At 30.1% G+C, this 19612-nt stretch overlaps 1 protein-coding gene across 1 annotated transcript in view; it reads right to left on the bottom strand.

Annotated features, from left to right (window-relative positions):
- The window catches only part of LOC106467486 (vesicle-fusing ATPase 2-like), a 54763-nt gene that overhangs the window by 29789 nt on the left and 5362 nt on the right, over window positions 1-19612 (bottom strand). The window contains exons 2-7 of the mRNA XM_013927845.2: window positions 17007-17092; window positions 15565-15664; window positions 9484-9602; window positions 7518-7605; window positions 5951-6008; window positions 1961-2013 (exon numbers count right to left, since the gene is read on the bottom strand). Coding sequence (XP_013783299.1) covers window positions 1961-2013; window positions 5951-6008; window positions 7518-7605; window positions 9484-9602; window positions 15565-15664; window positions 17007-17092 — 504 coding nt within the window. The remainder of the gene's footprint in view (window positions 1-1960; window positions 2014-5950; window positions 6009-7517; window positions 7606-9483; window positions 9603-15564; window positions 15665-17006; window positions 17093-19612) is intronic.

Below are 19612 nucleotides of genomic sequence, written 5' to 3'. Positions count from 1 at the left end.
CAAACAATATCAGAGTTTTAGTAGTATATAGACAGATTCTTCAAGATCTTGTTTTTGTCATCTTACGTCTTTTAATGAAGATGGGAACATTGACAGGGAAATAATATATTATAGCCAATGCTCGGCAAGAGGTTTTCATTCATAAAATTTTGTTGTTGTCCTTGACTTGATTTTTATTTTATTACCTCATCTCCATAGTTACTATTTGCAAATAGTCAATAATATTGTACGTCCATTTTATTGTTGTTCTTTCTATGCGCCGTTATAACACATTTTCATCTCATCATTTAATTTCTGTTGTGCATATATTGTTGTATAGAAGATATTTTAAAGTGATTCATCAGGTGGAAAACGAATAGATAGATATATAAACATATATGTAGCGCCATCTAGTGTACCTAAATTCATCTACAAATTTTCATTAAAGTGACTCGAAAACGGGGCTAACTCGGTAACCTGTGGCCCGATTTTAACGAAACTTGTTTTATTCTGTTTCTATTCTCATTTCATTACAAATATGGTGGTATTGTGCACCGTTTTTGCTGTATTTAATTACAGACAAGCACACAAACAAACAATCTCAGAGTTTTAGTAGTATATAGATGAATACTGATCATTTTAATAAATTCTTGGAGTATCAAAACAGTAAGCATGACAGTATATGATTCACTGTTGAAATTGGTAATATCAGAAATTAGCTTTTTTAGTTACATCTTACTATAAAAATTATCCATGATGTATGTGTTAGCATTCATCACCCAGAGTTGGTCAACTCAATTACCATAATTTTGGTATGATAACTAAAAACTGGGCTATTTTGCTTTACGATTTTTGCCTGAGAAGGAGTAAAAAAGAAGCTGAAACAGGGCACATTTACACTATTTTGACAGATTTTTGGCTTTGAATTTAAAGATGCAAGAACACAATCAGTTAAATGAGTCAATCATTCCATTACAAGAGTTTGCAATTAGCATCTAATGAGGTAATTAAGGATTTAATAACAAAAGAGAGAAGGAAGGGGAACACTGTCTAACATTATCCTTTATACAATTTTTGTTTCTTTAACGGGCACCCTCAGCTAGTTAGTTCATAATTATGATGGTTATATTGAGTGAGAAGCTTATAATAAAAAATATGCTCACCAGTTTGTATTTCAATTCTTACAAGCTATATCCCTAAATTTTGTTCTAAGTCAACGTAATCTAGACCTCATTTCATTGTGCATAATACATCTCCAGCACATATGTATTTTTACACAAAGTCTAATGATGTTAAAAGATTCTTATGCAAACATTTTTTTCCTATTTGTTTGACAGATACAATAATTTGTGACTTCTTGAACATACAAAACTTCATAAAACTACCAATACAGGCAGTTCTCTAAATGTGTAATTCTTATAAGTTGACAGTAGATTGGTAAACATGTTTTGTATGATAAAAACAGCTGGTTACTTTTCTTCATAGAGTGTATCCACATATACATATAATTAAGATTCATTTTTAACTCAAGATGTCAGTCATTGGTAGTATTTTTTAAGATATAAAGAGAGAGAGAGTTTCTCCACTTAGAAAATCAAATGCAGTTTACAATTTACTCGTCCTAGTTGCAATCTAGTATAACTTTGACTGCAACAAGGACAATTAAACTGACGTGTGTGAAATAACATGCCAATTTAAGGTCACCAAAAAGTTTGAACATAATAGAATACACCTTAAGTGAAATGCTATAGTTGGCCATTCAAATTATTTTAAGATTATGACTAAGTTTAATAACAAACAAAACCTTTGTATAAAAAAAGAGCTTATTCATAAGCAGAGGCTTCAACTTAACCAAGTCAGTCAGTTCAGTATTTAAATTACTGCTTATTTCATAACAACAAAGAATATATTTTAGTCAAATTATGTTTTTAGCAAATGTTCAATTTTTAAAAATATCAAACTGTCACCAAAAATGTCTTACCATACGTGGTTTTCCGCCTGTGACTTGCCCCTTTAGCTGGTCAATATTCAAAACTGTCAAAAATATCAATTTCATCTTTTTTTTAAATGAACCAAACAACTCTTAAAAAACTGATTAGTGAACGATTTCTTTATACTTTTAAACAGTAACTATATTAACATTCATTTGCAAGTAAGACAGTGGGAATATTGCATATTGGTACTGAAACAAATGTACGTTATTTTTACATGTCATTCATTCACAGGCTAATTATAATTTATTGATAAGTTCTAGATTTATAAAGGATAACCGTGACTTTTCTTAACTTCGTTATTCCATAACAGGGATTCAGGTGATTTAACTTTCTCCTATCATAAATAAAATTTTTGTCAATTTAGCATTTGAAATTTTTTTCGTTAGCTGTTTATTTAATTGCAGTAATGTTTTGTTTGATTACAACAGATAGAAATTTAGATTATAGAATTAAGTCACTTATTAGTTAAGTTATCCAGTTTTGTTTTATTTAACTTGCAATACAATAATACATAATGATAACCTTGTTCAAACAAAATATAACATATTTTAAAAACCTAACCAAATAACACAGAAGTGGAAGTTTCTGCTAGTAATCCAGAATTTCTTTTTTAAAAGAACATTTAGCTTTATATTTTTTCCTTAGAACTTAAATCAAGCATTTGATTTCTATGCACATGGTTCCCACACCTTGAGCAGAATGAACTTCCCTGATTTTTCCTGATCAAAATATGTTATTCCCTGACCAATCAATCTGTGCTTGTAATACATCCTTGGGTAAAAAACATTTTTTGGTTGTGGTATGTTGTATTTGAATGTATAAAATGTAAAGGCAGTGCTGTGAATTCAATATAATTAATACAGTTAAGTGACCTGCAGAGACTACTCATGTATAAGGTTAGGTATGTAGAGTTCTGAAAAATCTGATGACAGTTCTAACCTTCTCAATGATTGTGAAGTTAATTCTATTCCAAAACATGTGACACCCATCAAACACTTCTAATACAAGGAACTTTGAGCCAAAAGGTGTGATCAACAATTACAAACAGATCAACATATTTAGCAGATCTAGCAACACTTCCAAAACCTGGGTATTGGAAGCAAGTATTAAAATTCAGTGACATTGCTCCCAGCTCCATACTTAACAGGGTGATGGTAACAGTACCCTATGTGTCTATCAGCAAATGAAGAAATTCACAAAAAAATCCTTAACACGCAAACATTGCAGTCTGATATGAAGGTCTGAGGGATGACATTAATTTCCCATATACCGTTCCTTTTTCATTGGATAGTACAACAAACAGGAATCCCCATACAATTGAAGACTTTGAAGATTTCAAATATTTAATTACATCCTGGAACTCTAATCGTTGTTCTTTTAATTACACAGATTGCAAAACATTCTTCATGTATTGTTTGATAACGACTGTATGTTAAGAGTTACAGTTTGATTAAATGTCATCTTGCAAAGTTTATATATTATTAACCATGGCATTCTTGAATTACTGATACTTTATCAGTGCATACCAGTCACATTTTAAAGTTTTAACTTAAATCATGAAACATTATTATAGTATAAACAACACTAGAGATTTTAACATTTGTGATCATTTTGTTTTGGCTTTGAATACACGGAACTGATATTTCCAATATCTATAAAAAAACTGCACATGTTAATGAAATCATCCATTAATCCAGAGCACATTGTATTATTTTTGCACATGCTTTGAAATTGTGTGTACCCAGTTAATATATATATCAGAAGTGCTGAATTCTTTGAATTAAAATGACAGTATATTATTGATCAATCACATTACCCAAAATATTTTCAGGTTCACAAAAGTTTTGTTATTCATGAGATTGCCAGGTTATACTTACATATAACTAAGTTTTACACTCCATTCATACATATAGGATATGAAATAAAAACTCATCAAACTATGTAGATTTGTTCTATCTTTGAACTACCAGGCTTTACCAAATATCCAAACTGTTCATTTTCACTGTGACTATTTTAAGTCTTTCCTATACAAATATGTCAATGACATAACATATCTAGAGTATTGTGTGTGTTCCTTCTATGACTACTGTCAAGAAAAACATTTTATTAGTGCACTAAAATTTGGAAGATCAAAATACCTTTCTTACTGAAAAAAGCCCATCTCTAAATAATAACTTATTACAAGTTTTTAAATAGTACATTGATCCTCCATGATATTCAGGAACACTAGACAAAGCCTTGTCCAGAGCCCTTACATTCTGTTGAAGTGGGAACCTAACTACTGTTTATGTAATCTCATTACAGCTGTCTTCCTATTCCCTGACAATAATGGTAAAAAAAAGAAAAAAAGATCGATGTTGACAAACCAATGTTTCTGCATAAAATATTCACATACTGATGTGTTAAATGCACCAGAATGATCTATATGTAATTCTGTGGTGTTAATGATAAATTATTTTATCATCGCTGAATCACAAAATTTATTGATTGATTTTTCCCAGTTTCTGTCTGTAAAATGAAATTTTCTGATGGTTCCTCGGCTGAGAATGCTAAATATAAAATTCCCTGATTTTTCCCAATTTTCCTGACCAATACAATCATGCATGCAAAATTAACAGAAAAAATAGTATAAAATTCTGATTATGTCAAACAGTGACAAGAAACTTTCTTAAAGTTTCTGGACAAGTAAAAGCAACTCACTTTTTCCTACTACTGTCCAGTTTCTACAACAATCTTTCAAAACTGAATGAAGTTCAAACTTAATTATTAGATTAAGATTGCTATACATCTATATAATTAAAAGGATAACATGCGTGTGTGGGGGGAGCTTTTTAAATGTCATTAAACTATGTAAAAATGAAATTAAGAGTAGGGAAGTATTGACAACATCACCATATGCCTAAGGGATGGGTTGGTGTAGATAGTACTATGCATTGCAAAGAAAAGGGTATTTGGAGAGTCCCATCTCAAACGGCAGTGTTTATATGTTTTGTGCGTGTAAATTTCTTTATAAACATTTAGAGTACTAGTACCATCACCTTGTTGAGTTTTAGTTACTGCACCCAACACCCATGTCTTCACTAAATCTGGTGTATCTTACTAGATAAGTAAACCACTCGATTCAAACTGTCTTTTATACTAAAGGTGTTTGGTAGATACACGTATTGTAGAATAGGTTTACCCACGTAAGTTTAACCTTACAATCATTGAGATGTCCCATATTTGTTCAAAACTCTCCATACCTAACATCTTATATGAGTAACCTAGGCAGGTCATTTAACTGTTTTAATTACTTTAAATAGACAGCCTTTACATTTTATAAACTTTGTGCATTCAAATACAAAATAAAACAACAACAAAATATTTTGTATACAAAGCACAAGTATTTTCCCCAAGTTTTATCTTACCTTATTACTTGGAAAAAAGCATTACAAACTTGCATGTTTAAAATCTAATAATTGCCAATTAAATGAAAGTTTAATTTTTGATATTAGTTAATATTGCATGCAATTTTTCCTTTGTAAAATGAAAGAAAATATGTATTTTATTTTATTCCCAGTTTACTATTTAAAGGATGTAGTACAAACAAAACTATTCCTCACCATTGACAAATTTTTATTTCACCAACAAACTTCATCATATTTTTGATAAATGTTTCATACAGTACTCTTACTGACAGAATAATCCTTTACTTTCATGTTCTTAACTTGCCAATTTCAGTACATCTTTATAGCATCAATGATGTTTTTTTCTTTCCATGTTACAAAACACTGATTTTATCTGGTAGTGTAAAGAACGAGCAAAATTTGCATATCTATGGCTTTGAAAAATACCTTATACACTACTTTGTAGTTGCAATTTGAAATATCAGAATATTAACTTCAAGTGCTTGTGAACATAATTTAATTATGACAAAATTTCTATTGATATTATTAGGATTATCATGGTAAAAATGAAATTGAATGTCAAAAGCATACCTTCCATTTCTTTCACTACTAATTTTAACAGCTTCTTTTCTTGAAATTTGTAGGCCAGCTAAAATAACACAAGAACAATGTTTTTTAATGAATAACAAATTAAATTTAAAATGTATACTTCATTATACTGACATAAACAATATGACTATAAAATATTTATTGACATAATTAAAATACAGAGTTAATATTTTTAATGAACTTCAGCAAATAATATAGTAACTTGATATCATTATGCAAGAAAAAATAAAATATTACAGGTTTACCATTTATTAACATTTTATAAATTTATTCTACAAAATCAAAGAGGCCAACATTCATGGGTGAATTCAACATGTCTCTGCCACACAAGCCCAACATGACACCAGAAAAATTGAAAACCGTCTACATCACTGCTTGGGATCTGTAGGAAAGTACCTATGTACCAAATCCCATGTAAATTGGTTAAAATATGGCCAATATATATAATTGACCAAAACATCCAAAATTGTGCTTTTTTGTAAGTTCTGACTTCCATAAAAAGACTCAAATAGGCAAACTCAACTTTTTTTGTAGGTCAATGTGTTGGATGCATGAAAATTTATATTTGTGCAAATTTTAATCTTGATTGCTGTAAATATAACTGCACAGGAGCATAAATTATATATTTTTTGGTTGACCTTTTACCCCATAAAATCCTTAAAAATGCTTATATTCAAAAGATTAAAAAGGTGTCTGAGCATACTGGACAAAGATATAATCCTACCAAATTTCAAGTCAATCTGCTGATAAATGAAAGAATGGCAGTCGATTAAAAAGTGTTTGGAAGAAAAAACAATATAAAAACAGTATGTTCTCTGCAGAGACATAATTATTACATTTTACACTTGCACAGAACAAAAGATGATATAAGTTAGATCAGTGTATGTCTGTAAATTATATTGTGGTTTAAAAATTTTTGAAACTATTTGTTGCAGATGTTCATGCAAAGCAACACAATGGCTATCTTTACTAGCTGTTACTAATTTTGAACTAATAAACAAGAGGAAAGGCAGCTAGTCAACAGTACCCACTCCCAAATCTTGGACTACTCTAATCAAGTGTCAGATTTGACTGTAATTCTTATAATCTTTGCTTGTTTGTTTTGGATATTCATGCAAAACTACTGAAGGACTATCTGTCCTAGCTGTCCTTAATTTTGACCTGATAGCGTAGAGAGAATGCAGCTAATCAACAGCACCAATTGGAGCAACTCTTGTCTGACCAAATAGTAGGATTTTACCATCATCTGGTCATGCCTGGCCTGGAAACTAACAAGAACTTGTTGGACACTCTGTTTATTGTATATCTTGTCCATTCTTCTCAGTGTTCTAAAATATATTGATAATCCTACTCAATTAAATTATCATGATAATACACAGTATCTCTCCAAATTCAAAGAGTTTAACCATATTTCTGATATAGTTTAAAAATGATATGGAGAATATCACGTTACTTCAATAGTACAAGCTATGAACACTACATATATACATATACAAATTGTCATTTGGCACAAGTGATTGCAATCACTGAAATTATCCTAACTGCTTACCAATTGGCCAACAGTAAATGCTTGTTTTGGAAATTGCTGAACAAAGTCTACAGCCATCTGATCAGTATCATATGATTCAGTTGTAGTGCTGTGAAAAGTACATTATCATTTCAAAAACATACATTTCCAAAGAAACTTTTATTCGTAAACATTCTAAATCTCCTTTTTTACATTTTATAAACTTTATATTCTAGTAACATAACTATTTAAAAATACTTTTTAAAGTTGTAAGTAATAATAAGCAAATTTCATGTAGTGTTTTTCTGTCCTTGTATTCACATATATGATTTCCATTCTTCATTAAAATTTCTCTAAGCTTATACTGTCCTATGACTATAATATTTAGCCCCATATTTTTAGCTCTACAAATCATAAAACATTGCAGTATGAAAAGAAAATTTCAAAAGTAAATCAATAAATGTCTCCTAAAAAAGGCCCTATTTACTACATATTATATTCTATACTGTTCTTTTTCAGTTCTTAATGAAAACTGTTCTAAGCGTCTCACTCGTTGTTTTCATTAGAAAATATTTTGAAGCTGACTATCAAAAAGTATCATTCTAACAATACACATTCTTGAGTGAAGTGAAATACAATACTCATACAACATCATTACATTTGATGAACTATCAGATGTTCAGTGAACTTTGTAGTTTTGTGTGGCCTTAGTCTGTTAAAAAGGAGGACAAAACTTTAGTAAATTGTAAAATTTGATTACACTGGATGGCAGCTTTTAATCTTTAGGGAACTCTGTTGATCTTCTGACTACTAAGTTTTACCAAGAGTTTATACAGTTACTTAATCTCTGCTATGGATGCTGAAGGCAGCTAACTCTGCTTAGCTAAACATTTGGTCTTAATTTGTCTTACTGCATATTCTATTTTTTATTCTTCAGTTATTTATCTCCCTCTTTGGCCAACACTTGTTACTATATAAGAGCATGAAACTTAACACATTGCATATTTTGTTAAAAACTAATCAACTGACTGTTTCATTTGAAGAAACATACCACAAAATAATACTGTCTATCATAAGGTATGTCTCAATATTTTAAAAACTGTCCATGTTTTTTTTAGATATTGTACCCTGAAGCTTAAAAAAAGTGTAATTAAAGATTGGGGACTAAAATGGGCTCAGCCACATTGGGAAATTAAGATACTCTTGCCTTTATAATATTCATTTCAGTTTTAAGTTAGTTTTTGATTTTAGAGAGCCACTTTCAAAACATCTTGAGCCTAAAACCATGTTCACTTTTAAATTGAGAAACTGACAAGCAGTTAAGTTTTCAAAAGAAAATTTGAGGTTTAGCTGTAAACTTTATTACATGGACATATCACTTCTGTAATGATAAGAAGCATTTGGAAGAGTGTAGAAGTCTTTAATTACATTTATGAGCTAGATAAAAGAAAACCTTACATGACAATCAATAGACAGCCTCTTCAGGAAATTTGGATACGATGGAGTTTCACATTTATATTGTCTTACACAGTTCACCAGTTGTTAAAAGCAAATCAAAATTTCCAAAGAAAGGGACACTTAAAAAATCATACACATCTTTCAATAACATTTTTTTACACATAATTATGTGTAAGCTTACACATCTAAACACGCAGTATATCCTACAACAATATCTGAACCTTCCACATCTAAATGCAAGACAGCTGGCACATCACTAATTGTAAATTTAATAATTTTCACAAGTATTAATCATTTTAAATTACTATCTGTTCCTTCTGTGATAGTCAAAAATTAATTATACCTATATAATTGCACCTTTTAAAATTCTCTGTCCTTAATTTCTACTGACATATGTCTATCATAAGTATATTTTACTGCAAAAATCGTTTTCAAAACAGATTGATACTCTTGTTCATACTTGTACTTTCTTTGTACTCATGAACAATTATACAATTAGCTGATAAAAATCACAGATCTCACTAAAACTGTTTACCCTTACATTACTTACTTCTTCTTTTCAAGGAAGTCCACTTCAAGTACAATCTTTGCAACATACTGGTTATTGGGATCAAATATATATGGTCGAACATCTATTTTCTGACCAATAGACAGTTCTGCCCACTTTCTCTGAAAAAGTTGAAGATAAAATAAACATAATTTGATTTTTAATATCTATTCATTTACTACTTATACAGAAAATAAAAATGTTAATATAAGTCAGTAAACATGAAAAAATATTAATTTTATGAAATTTGTAATAAAGATTCTAATAAACATTCTGATCCATGCCTGATGAAGTTCAGAAGATGTAGCACGTGTGGTAAAAAAGTTATTCACTAAACTTCCAGAGATGGGACAAAACAGGTTTGTCTACTTTAATTAATAATACTTTCTGCAGATGATTATGTTTTAATTATAAATTTAAGTGTGTTGAACATAATAATGAATATATTTTTACTGAAATGTTTTATTCTTTTCACTCAAGAGATGTCTCTACAAGAAAACCCTTTATTCAGAAGAAAAAAAATTAAAATTTCAAAGTATCAAAAAAAATGTTTATTACGTCTTAAATATGAAAATATACTCAATTAAAGAAAAATAGCAGCCATTTATCAACATGTCTTCAGTTTTGCTATGTCTATACTTGTAATTAAAAAAAAACAACCTCAAAACTCTGTCTTAGAATCTTTGTCAACTCCTTTAGATGATTTTTTTTCAATTTAGCTTAAATTGGACATAAATAGAGGCAGCAATTTTCCAAGGGTCATTTCTGTACTTCCTATGATCTTTCTATGAAGCAGGACAGCACACTGCTGTGTATTTTATTTTTAATTGAATTAGCCAAAATAATTTGCTTTAAGCATTGTCACAACCATAACAGGTCAACTCCATGTACCTTACAGACTAAAATTTAAATATGATTTATGATTAAAAATGAACAATTTTATAGGCTATGTGGTGTCATTTCTAAACTGTAGTAAAACAAGGTGATTGCTTTGTCTTGTGCTTTGGTAAAATGTAAAACTGTTATTTTGCCAACTTTGTGACACATCATCTCCATCAGATCCAAATTGTAAAATTGACCTGATGGAGTTGACAATCACTTATACGCCTTTATGTAATCTATTTTTAACACTAGTCATTCATTCATTTAAATGGGCAAAATATGAAAAATATAGACTGTTCAAACTGCATAACTGCAGATAAAAAAATGAATATTAGTATCTTGTATTTTGCCATTAATTGAGAAGTTTTATGCATAATAGATTTTAGACAGAAACATTAAATCATTAAAATTAAATATATTGTCTATTTAAGGTAAACATGGGTAGAAACAAGTTATCATTAGAAGGAAGAATAGGGAGTACAAGATAACTGTTTGTTTGTAATTAAACACAAAGCTACACAATGGGCTATCTGTGCTCTGTCCACCACGGGCATCGAAACCCGGATTCTAGCATTGTAAGTCAGCAGACATACCGCTGTGTCACAGGGTGACAAGTACATAAGAAAGAGGAGGGAGAGAATTAATAGTCAGCCAAACACAAAGGCTCAGGATCTAGCAAAAGAAAGATGTTGATGAAAAAAAGAGGGTTTCTGAAGGAAAGATAAGGCTGATAGAAGATTTGAATGAGAGAGAAAAAAGAAAAAGAGAAAGGCTTGAAGATGTTTAATGAAGGAATTTAGGAAGTGTAAGGAACAAGCAAGGTTTAATAATATGCCATCTTCTAGTCCAGATAACTGAAGTGGTCCTACCAACCTAAGGTATAGCAGACAGAAAAGTTCAGGAGCTAAGATCAGAAAGAGGCATTCACATGAAATAAAAAGGCTAAATGAAAAAACAGAGAAATTGTAGAACTCTAAAGAAAAGTACAGATAGCAAGGAAGAAGAGCAACATAAACAGACTAAATTAATCTCCTAGAAGTATAATATGAAAAACACTTCTCTACCACAATACACTAGTTGCAGAACTTGAAGAAAAACAAAACCATAACGAGGAAACAAGATCTGACTTGCAGGATTCACTAAACAAGTATTTTACTAGTAGATTTCTTTTCTCTTTAGAAACAGTGACTTTAAATTACTAAACTAAAGCTTACTTTATATCCAAACTTTCCTGAACAAAACTGGAAGTTCAATATGTTTTTAGTGAAACATGAAATTCTTAAGATATAATAATTTTAGATATTATATATATATAAAAGTATATATGCATTTTATAATCAACCATACCTATATGGTAACAGATGGAATGCAGTAATTGTAGGTGTATATCTGGTATATGGAAACTTTTATTATTGTTACTAACTTGTTGGTACTTATAACTTACTGATGTCTAATGCAATATATTCTACATATTCAAAATTCAGGTTGGGAAGGAAAAATTTGAAGTATTTCAAAGATGAAAAGTATAAAAAACCTGGTAATATCACTAATATGTTGGATTTAAATAATTTATGTTCTCTTTTATATATTCAGGCCAGCCAATCCCAATTTTTTTTTTTTATAGAAAACTTTAGCCAACAAGTACTTTTTTCAGCCATATTTGTCTATTAATAGCCATAATGTCCATCTAAATCTGCATCTTCCTCATAATAAATACATTATTTTCCCCCCATCCAAACACCATTCACAAAAAGAACAAACCTTTTTCTTTATTACGTCAGCCATTTGTATTTATATAATCAATTTGCACTGATAGTTTTCTTTGGCTTCAATTTTGTAGGTTTCAATTCAGACTGAGGTTCACAATCATTGCCAGAAGAATCTACATTAGTTTTTGAATCATTAGGCCTACTAGAACAACAGGCAAAGAAATTGAAAAGTGTCTTCTGATTCATCATCATTCTATCAGTTTCAACTTCAAGTGAGTACAAAATGTTATTGACTGTTCCAGACATTTTAACATTTGCACAGAGTAAGCTTTAAGTGTGCCTGATGTCAGTCAAGTCAACCTATATATTTTTTTTTATTATTCAATGCTCACCTAACTTGGAGAACAAGATCAGTGCAGCCACTGGCTATACAGAAATTCTCATATGCTTTATACATGTATATGGCTAGGGATATGAGCATCTGTTGGTAAGGTTGCTTGCCCTCCCACTGAAAATGAGAAACATAATTCTCTCTTTATTCATTCAGCATACGTATATGATTTATTTTTATTCACTTCACAATTTCGTGCTAGTTTCTCTTATCAGCTGTCACACTTCTTGTCACTGCCTTATGTGCTTTAAAGCAGTTTTCCTGAGCTGTGGCATTTACCACTCTGGTCTGGTTGTTGTTTAGCACTGTCTTTTTCTCCACCCTCACTTGTAGCTTTTACAGTATTTTAATTAATATCCATTGAGCCTTCTTCATCCTTAGTGTTTCTTCACAGGTATTTATTCATGTCTCTTTGACTTGCTGCCATTGAGTGGGAAATTCAATATTATCTTCATCTTACAGCTCCTGTATTACCTGTAAAATGTTGTAAAAAGTGACACTGTCTCTCTAGCCTTAAGAAACTCCACAATGTAACAGATTCTTGTTCTTATCGCAGTCCAACTCTTCTTTAGCTTCAGCTTGGCCAGCACCAGGTGGGTATGAGCTTCTCTCTTTGCATGTACGTCTTGTATTACATTGTAACCATTAACTTGCATAACTTTAATCTTTAGTTTTAAATAAACTATAAATTTACTTTTCCTACATTGTGTTTGTGTTATGTTTGTAACACCACACCCCCTACTTTCCTGAATTTATGTTCTGGTGGAAGTTGTGACAGGCACTGGTATGCCTCAAATCTACAACTCTCTGATAACAGGGTGCATGATGGCTATGTAGTATTCTTTATCTATTTATTTATGTCATCCTTTTAACTACATAAAAAATAACAAATATAACTATACTAATATATTTTCAACAAACAATAACAAAATTAATACATCAATAAAGCACCAAAACTTGCAAGTATCAATCAATATCATTAAGATAACAAAACTGAAACATATAAATTTGCTTCCATGTTGTACTTTATATCACATAAAATAATATCATACAAACATACTCTGGTATCAATTATGTATAAACAGACTGTGATTGCAATACAATCTTCACAATGCCTAAAAGTAAAAAAAATTGTTTTTGCAGTAACTTGACCCATCCTGAAAAAAAAACAGACCCTGACTTTATGCATTTTCTTCCAAAAATGTCCAAAACACGTAATCTGATGTTTATCGATGAGTAAAATTTTTAAACCTCTTACTTGCATAGGCAGGTTTCTAAATGAACCCATTCACAAAACATAACTTTGATAGTAACTACCTGAAATTATATTATGGAAGAAGTCAAAATAAAGTTAGTAAATTTATATGAAAATGTATTAATAAATAGTTATATATTCATCATCATTATGCTTCTTTTGTCTATTAAGCTTCAATGAATAATTTAGAGTATTTTTAGTTCTTAGTATTTTTGTTTTCCCAGATTGAAACTGTATCTTTATTTTTAATAACAATTTTTCAAAGTAATTATTTCTAACAATGTTATCCAATTGCTTAACCTTCTCCACATGGGTCACGGGTCAAAGGCCATGTCATCGCATTTGTTGACTCGCATTCAAAATGTTATTGAACTACTATTTTATGAATTTATGTCAATAAGTTTGGTATCAAACTGTAGATTATAACTCAAAAGTTCTCATAGATTTCTCATGAAAGATGAACAGTTGCTTAAAACTTGGGTTGATAAATCCAAAAGAGTAGACAAATTTGATCAATTCAATAAGAACAGTTATGTGTATTTGGACCCCCTTAGTAATGATGATTTTGAGAGAGGCTTAAAAATACGTGACTGCAAAACCAAATCAAGATTAAAGCCAGGTGCCCTTTCTTTTCTCCAATTACTACCATCATGAAGTACAAGGAATACCAGTGAATGTATGGCTAGAGTACAAAAGCCATAACAGAAAAAAGCTCGTAAGTGATATCATCTGTTTATCACCTGCTTCAGGTTTTTAAAAATGGAGCTGACATTAAAATATACAATTAACATTTTTTTTTGGATTCAAGTCAGAACAATTTAGTGATGCAACTTGAAGCTACCATAGAAAACAGAAGGAAGGTAAATGAAGAAAAAAAGAAAATAGCTGCTTTAAGAGCAAGAATATCTCTGCTGCAGAAAGAAAGAATGACAAATAAACATGTAATAAGAACAGAAATGTGTGGAATCGGCATTTTGCTGATTAAAAATAATAAACTATAGTCTCACTTTGCACTAGACCATTGTTATGTACAACACACAATTTTATACCCACAATAATCTTATTCTCCTTTGATGTGAAGTGGCATAAGCTTAAAAATAATAAACTATAGTCTCACTTTGCACTAGACCATTGTTATGTACAACACACAATTTTATACCCACAATAATCTTATTCTCCTTTGATGTGAAGTGGCATAAGCTCTTAAATTTAGTTCTTTTGTAAAGTGAAGACAGACCTAAATTATCCATGATTGCCTTAATGTAGTTGCATACATTTTGTTCACCTCAATATAGTTGTTTTCATACAAAATCGTTAATTTGATCCTACTCTACCTACTAACCTGTATCTACTGATCTCACGTGCCAATGTTATATTTAGTATTTTTCTGATTTATTAACAATGTCGTGGAGTACATAATTTAAACAACACAGTGCTATTCTGAGGGTACTTAAAGATATTTTCAAACAACTTTTTATGTGAAGTTAATAAACTTTGTTACCATAACCAAACCCTACTAATATAAAGAAAAACAAAACACAATTAGTCTCACCACAGACCTTCATTAAGTGTTAGTCAGTTGAACTAATGGAAAGAAAATTATTTTTGAAACACATTTAAGAATAAAAAGATTTGATCATTGATGTTTATAGAAGAAATAAAATAATGAAATTTGATAACTCAATAGATGGAGTACATATTTTAAACGTTTTTCAAACATGTAAAGCAATATTAATTGTCAAACCTTTAGTTCTTATAAAACTTTCACATAATGGTAAGGAAAGAAAATACCCTTGCCAAACAAACATTACTAGGCTATTTAGAAATAATTATAATCAAGATCTTACCAGAGGCAGACTGAATCCTATGTTGCCAGAAGAAATACCTTCACTTTTTATTATTGTACAAACATACTTGTGGTTAGCTGCTGTTATAATTTCAATATGTCTAAGGAAAGTTAAAATAACTTGCACTCATTATTCCACATTTTTAAAGCATTAGCTAAATATTTAATATAAGTTATAAACATGCTTATAAAAAATGAAGCAGTAGAACAAATTAAGTACAAACTTGGGGACAGAAGAAAAATATTTTAAAAACAATCATGACATTTTTACTAATTTAAATGTTATCAAACTGACTAAACTTTTGTTTTAATACTTTTGCAACTTTAAACTATATGCAATGATATCATCACAAAAATTTCTTAAAACAATATAAAATTTTATTTTAAATCATTCGTTACTATGTTTTATTCTTGATGATTGGCAGTTTAAACATTCCACAACTTCACACTTTCTTCTATGATGAGCTACTTGATTTAGGAATGTCAACAAAAATTTATAAAAAAATCAGTTTATAAGCTTGGTTTCACAATGAAAGAAATTTTTACAACAAAATGTCTCTTATGCTAAATATGATGTTTTGTCAATACATTTCACTAAAATAAGTTTCTTATCGAGTATCACAAACCTGTACAGCCAAATGATTTTATGGCCGTGAAATTATTTTCAAAAATATTTTTACAAAAATTTGTGATTTAAATGTTTTTGCAAAATTTAAAAAATTTCCAACAGTATACATTTTTTCAACTTTAAAATAATGATAACTTATATGCACTATCATCTTTGTCAAAGTTTCAAAAGTTAAAATAAATTTTATATTACTATTTTAGTACATTTGAAATGAAAAAAAATTAATATAATGTACGTGTAAGTTCACTTTCTGTCTATAGCATTTATAACATTAAAGATTTTATGAAGAACAAAATGTACAAAAACCTAAGTAAAAATGTTTAATATACTAAGTAACAACTGTACACTAACCTAAAACACAAAAACTACTTCAATGCTGAATCAAAGTTTCCTAAAATCTCTATAACCTTATAATACTTTTGTTTAGTATGACACAGTTATATCATTTTAGTACAAGTAATTTGTGTCTATGACCTTTCCAGGAGTGCTCTCCATGAATGTTACCTTAAAGTTGAACAGTAAATCTGGTCTTTAAAGAAAACAATCAAGGAAAAAGTCTTGTTTTTCAAAGAAGATTGTATAGATTACAAGCCTTAAAGATCAATTGTACATTTTTAACTGCTTACACATTCATGAAATAAGAGGGTAGTAATTAAATCTCTAGGTTGTGTAAGTAGTAGAGACAAAGTTCATTACACCACTTTTTCTTGTAATATTATATTCCCTGTAACAAATGCCTCATCTAATAATGTGAGAATGCAGAAAAAAAATGTAGAATATAATTTAGACTTCACCCATAGTGATTATTCACATACCTGACTTTGTCAGTAAAATCTTGCCCGTTCACAACAGCACAGTTGGTTAAAGACAGCTTATCTGAAGGACATCGTGCTACTGTCATCTTTAAAAAATATGATAATCACAGTTTGTTTTTTAATTGCTCGTCTTTATAAAACAAAATGAACAGAATTAAAAAATAAATAAATATATACACACACAAATTGTTTTTTAATTTTCATTGGATTTTTATTTATATGAAAGCCCATGTGGTTAGATTATAGTTCCTACATAATTTAATGACAAGAAAACTAATTTATCTCTATTACATATATATATCTATCTGGCCAAAATTGGAATTTAAATATACCTTTTATTTGCATAAAATTTAAACATAAAATAAGTTTGATACAAACGTCAGCAAATTAAAGTTCCAGTTATCAGTGTAGCACAATTTGAAAATTGGAACTAGTTTTCTCATGATTATAGAGAAAGAGGTGACTTGATTGAATCATATATTCAAAACTGTTGAAGACTTTAATAATCTGCATACACGTACAAGAAGTCTGTTCGAGTGGTGGAATGAAAAAATGGGAAATACCTAATTGAATATTAATTTGTTAGTTATTAATGTTTTGCTAGATAATGTGGTATATGGCAATCATTAGCTTTTTTCCTTTAAATTTTTGTTGGATGGGTAAATGGATGTGAAGAGATACATTTTTTGTTGGTTGGTCTTAGTGAGGGTAAAATTCAGCAGGATAAAAAATGAGCTTTTTTAACTTATTTACTAATTGAATATTAATTTGTTACAGTTATTAATGTTTTGCTAGATAATGTGGTATATAGCAATAATTAGCTTTTTTTCGTTAAACTTTTGTTGGACGGGTAAATGGATGTGAAGAAATAAATTTTTTTGTTGGTTGGTCTTAGTGAGGATAAAATTCAGCTGGATAAAAAAATGAGCTTTTTTAACTTAAGTGACCTAGTACTTCCATTCTTTAAAGAACATAAATACAAATTCTTTAAGTTTCTCTTTGTAGCTCAAACTGTTTAAGCCATTTATCATTATAGCAGTTTGACAACTCATTACAACACATCAGTTCTCTTTCGATAATGAATAGTCTAAAAGAGGCCTCATAAAGTTTTGTGTAAGGTTGCAAGTAATCTTTTTAATCCTACATTAAAAATTTCTGTTAACAGGTCCCAGGGATTTATTAGCTATTTTCAAAACAGCAAAACTAAGTTGAAGGTTTAAGAAATCATCAGAAAGTCTGTCTTAAATTGGTACTCTTACATAAAAGAAACAGTTATTCAGTGGGTAGATTAGTAATAGATTAGAAAATTCTGATGTGGTTTGAGGTAGTTTTGAGATAATTGTGGTGAAATCTATAGAGTGAGATAGGTGACAAGACTGGGTTATGTTTGAGAATTACAGACTCGTATAATTATGCAACTTCACAAATAGTTGACCAACTGTATCACAAAGATACAGTGCACTACACTAGCAGAACTTTCTTACTTCTAGATAAGCTAGTGATTGCCTTGAGAAATATTGCCCAATTATGGGGTGAGGGTGGAGAATAGCTGATAATTATTGGAGCAAAAATCAAGAAAACAAGACAGAAAATTGATAAATTTCATCAAGAGTTAGAATGAGAATGCTGGGTTTACAAGAATTCACAGTAGTAAAACCATTAGGGCTACAGAGCAAAATTCAGTTAATATTTATGTCCAGATTAATAGATTTGAACCTCTGGCTGTTCATGAGGCCAGGAAATTTAAATAGTAGAGGGCTATCTCATTAGGAATAGTGATAAAGTTAGCTGTAGAGGGGAGCAAAGAATGACTAGGAGTAGGATTTGCTTCCAAGGAACTAAAGCATTGGCACTAGGTAAATGGGGTGCAACTTTTGGAAGAAGGAAATAAGTGGCAATTTCATACTAGATGGTCAGTGGTATGTGCTCCTTCTGAAAAATATGGTAATTTTCATGGAAAATGATGCTTTTTGATGGGATATGAGGCTGTTTTTATACCTTCCAAGTATGTTTTATATACGATAAGAGATACCATTGAGTCTGATGTAAACTTCTACATAAATGTGAAATATAGGGCATTATAGAGCTTGTTGACAGTTTAATTGTTAATGGATATTTTCTTTTAGTGCCTATAGAAGCAAATGATGTTTGTTATTGGAAATTAGAAAAGCTGTTTAAAAGTACAAAGAGCTCCTTCTAAAGTTTAGGGATAGAAATAGATGCGAGTCCCTTTTGTAATGCATCCCGAGGCTAGATTTCAAAAAGATTTTAATAAAATGCTACATGAGAGATTAGGTATGAAAATCACATTGGCAGAGTCTGAGGAGACACTATGAAAATCACATTGGTAGAGTCTGAGGAGACACTAGTTAAATAGATTGTAGAGTGGTTGAACGACACATGGAGAGATTAGCTATGAAAATCACATTGGTAGAGTCTGAGGAGGCACTAGTTAAATGGATTGTAGAGTGATTGAATGACACATGGGAGATTAGCTATGAAAATCACATTGGTAGAGTCTGAGGAGACACTAGTTAAATGGATTGTAGAGTGATTGAATGACACATGGGAGATTAGCTATGAAAATCATATTGGTAGAGTCTGAG

The sequence above is a fragment of the Limulus polyphemus genome, unplaced genomic scaffold, assembly GCF_000517525.1.
Source record: "Limulus polyphemus unplaced genomic scaffold, Limulus_polyphemus-2.1.2 Scaffold2631, whole genome shotgun sequence".
NCBI lineage: Eukaryota > Metazoa > Arthropoda > Merostomata > Xiphosura > Limulidae > Limulus > Limulus polyphemus.
The sequence above is the reverse complement of the archived record's forward strand: the minus strand, read 5'-3'. Positions and strand labels throughout refer to the sequence as shown.